Source organism: Triticum urartu, chromosome 6A, assembly GCF_056163025.1.
Source record: "Triticum urartu cultivar PI428250 chromosome 6A, HENAU_Tu73, whole genome shotgun sequence".
In the NCBI taxonomy this organism is placed as follows: Eukaryota; Viridiplantae; Streptophyta; class Magnoliopsida; order Poales; family Poaceae; genus Triticum; species Triticum urartu.
Genome location: NC_141878.1, coordinates 103,350,669 through 103,353,569, shown reverse-complemented (window position 1 = coordinate 103,353,569; position 2,901 = coordinate 103,350,669). Strand labels below are relative to the sequence as shown.

Here is a 2,901-nt window from a genome sequence, read left to right as displayed (position 1 = left end):
ATCTCTCAAACTGGTCTCATATATGCCCAGGCGGGCCTCTCAAACAGCCCTCAAACGCCCAGACTGACCGGCACCCCTCATATCTAGCTCAAATATGGAGCGGATATGGGGCACTCGGGCGCACCCGGGCACGCCCACCACGTCGGACCGGCGAAGGGGTCCCAGCCGGAAACACCCTCAAACCCGACGGTCCGAAGCTCGTCCCCTCCGTCAGACCGGTGGTGCTGGCGGGCGACATAGTGCATTTTCCGACTATTTAAGTCGATCGGCATCACCGAAACCCTACCATCCATCGACATTTTCCTCCTCCTGTCCGCTGACGCCGCCACCACCACTTTCCACTCCACCCGCGCCTAGTAGCCATGGCCCCACGCCACCTCCACTACACGATCAAGCACCGTATCTTCCTCCTTGAGCAGGTCCGGATCTGGAGGGAAGCGGGGATACCACTGCAACCAGAGGAGGATTTCGAGGAGGAGGAGGAGGAGGTGGACGAGGAAGATGAGGAGGAGCAGGAGCCGCCATTAGATGAGGGGAGGAGGAGGCGCCGGCGATGCAGGAGGATGTGGATGTGTGGCCGAAGCAGCACGCCATCGTGAACTCCATCCGCTCGGAGTCGATTGCGGAGGCCAGGCGTCTCCGTCGGCAGCAGATGGAGGTGGCGCGGGCTGTGGCGCACCTGGCTCAGGCTCCGGCGCACGCGACTCAGGCCATCTCCGACGACGACGAAATATGAGTAGTATAGAACGTAGTACGTAGCAAATATATTGTGCATGATTTTGTATGAATTTAGGCAAGGAACATGAGAAAGTTGGTTGTGGAGAAGTAAATATGAGCCGTGTCCAGAAATGTTCACGGGCGTTTGAGGGGCCGGATTTGCAAAATCCCGCTGTAAATGCTTTTACTACCTCATAGAGATCGTGAGCTGTGAGGACCTCATAGAAAGCGTGAGCTTTTCCTCGCAAAAAAAAAACCTGGGGCATCCAGAGATAGCGGCGTTTATCTGAAAAATTGCAAAAAAAGAAGCCTTTTTATCTGAAAAGAAATAGATAAGTTACAAACCGGAGTCTAAATCCGACACGATGGGATTGCTACCTGAACCCGTAGCCTACTTTACCTCCTCCATAGGCTGCTGATCGATCGGGTGTAGCAGATCCACGAGGCAATTGTAGACATTAGATGGCATCTCCATGAGAACCTCGCCAACCTCTCCAGTCTCCACCGCTCCACGGATCAGGTCCTCCTCGTCGCGCCGTCTCGACCGATCGAGACCACGCCGGTGGCCGAGCGTGCGGCCGCTCACCACCACCATGACGCCTCAGCGATCACCGGTTCCACCCTCGCCCAAACGACGCCACCACCATCCTAGGTCAACCGCCGCGGCCGCAGCCGGCAGCACAGAGATTCGATCGACTGCCGGCGCCGTCTCGTTACCAGACGAGATCATCTTCGACATCCTCACCAGAGTGCCGGTGTGGTCGGCGTGTAGATTCCGATGCGTCTCCAGCGAGTGGTGCGCCCTCATCTCCGGCCCGGACTTCGTCGCCGCGCACGAGTCCCGCGGCCACGCCGAGCCCCTCGTCGCGGTTTACACCTTCCGAGGCAAGGGCACCGAGCTGCGGTTGGTGGGCATGAACGGCGGTGTTGTGCGTGTGATCCACGACGGAGGTGGCACCAGGAAGCTCAGCGGTGGTGACCTCATCTGCGTTGTAAATGATCGTTTCGGTACGCGCGTGGTTGAGCCGGCCACCGGAGATGTGCTGGTCACCTGCCCGCGGCTCGACATGTCGTGGTCGGAATTGGATCCGCTCAGCGCTTGGAGGTACATTTGCAGGTTCGCCAACGTCGCCTTCGGCTTGGGACGCGCTGTCCCATCGGGCGAGTACAAGTTGGTCCGTCTCATAGACAGCGTGAGCTGCGAGGTCCGCGCCATAAGAGGCGACACCGGGTGGAAACCGGCGCCGTCGCCCCCAGCCCGTGTAACGTGCAGCTCGAGCTGTGTGGCCGTCGTGAATGGCGTCCTGCACGCCTTAGGGTCACTCGAGGGAGACCGGAATATATATTGCTTCGACCTCGAGAGCGAGAAGTGGAAGACGAAGATTGAAGACCCGCCAATAGAAGGTGTCTACGAGTTGTGGAAGGAAATTTGTATGACTGTGCTCAAGGGTACTCTTTGTGTGGTTCAGTCGTCGAAGGCTCGGTTCACCGACATATGGCTTCTCACTGATTCAAATAAGGGCATTTGGGACAAGACGTATGCAATCCCTATGGATACACATATCCAACTCTACACCCCTTTGGGGATGACACATGACGGTGAAAGGCTACTCTTTCAGTGCTCTTTTTATCACAAACCAGCACAAGCTGTGCGAATCTACGATCCTTGCACCAACGTATGGACGGATGTCACAGAGACATCAGGCACCTTTGATTGCAGAATCAGTCTTCGCAATTTTTCTTAGGTAGTTTTATCTCGATCGGCTAAGACCTAGAGGCCGACATATATAGTCAAATTATCTCCTTGCCTTTAAGTTTGTATTGAATAACAAGCACAGTGACCAGTGCAAGTGCACGCGCAACCTCTTAAAATGGTGTCTTATTATTGTATGAATAAATTTCTAATCTTTTGTTCAAATTGTAGAAAATCCTTTGTTTTTCCTTTTTGGCACATTATAGAATGTTCATGGATTTAAGAAAATTCACAAAATTATTTTTTTAGGGGATTAGAAAAAAGTTCATGAATTCAAAAAAAATCACGAATTTGAAAAATATTCACTGATATTTTTAAAAAAATCATCTGTTGGACAAATGTTCACGGTTTTTTAAAAAAAATCAAGACTTTGAAACGGGTTCATGAATTTGAAAAAATATTGCCAATTGTTTTTACAAAATAAAAAATAT

At 52.6% G+C, this 2,901-nt stretch overlaps 1 protein-coding gene across 1 annotated transcript; it reads left to right on the top strand.

Moving 5' to 3' along the window:
• The first annotated feature begins 1,310 nt into the window (after nucleotides 1–1,310).
• LOC147964255 (F-box protein At1g53790-like) lies at nucleotides 1,311–2,462 on the top strand. The gene has a single exon (XM_087529896.1). It carries the CDS (start codon nucleotides 1,311–1,313, stop codon nucleotides 2,460–2,462), a length of 1,152 nt encoding a protein of 383 aa, XP_087386022.1.
• The last annotated feature ends 439 nt before the right edge of the window (nucleotides 2,463–2,901 follow it).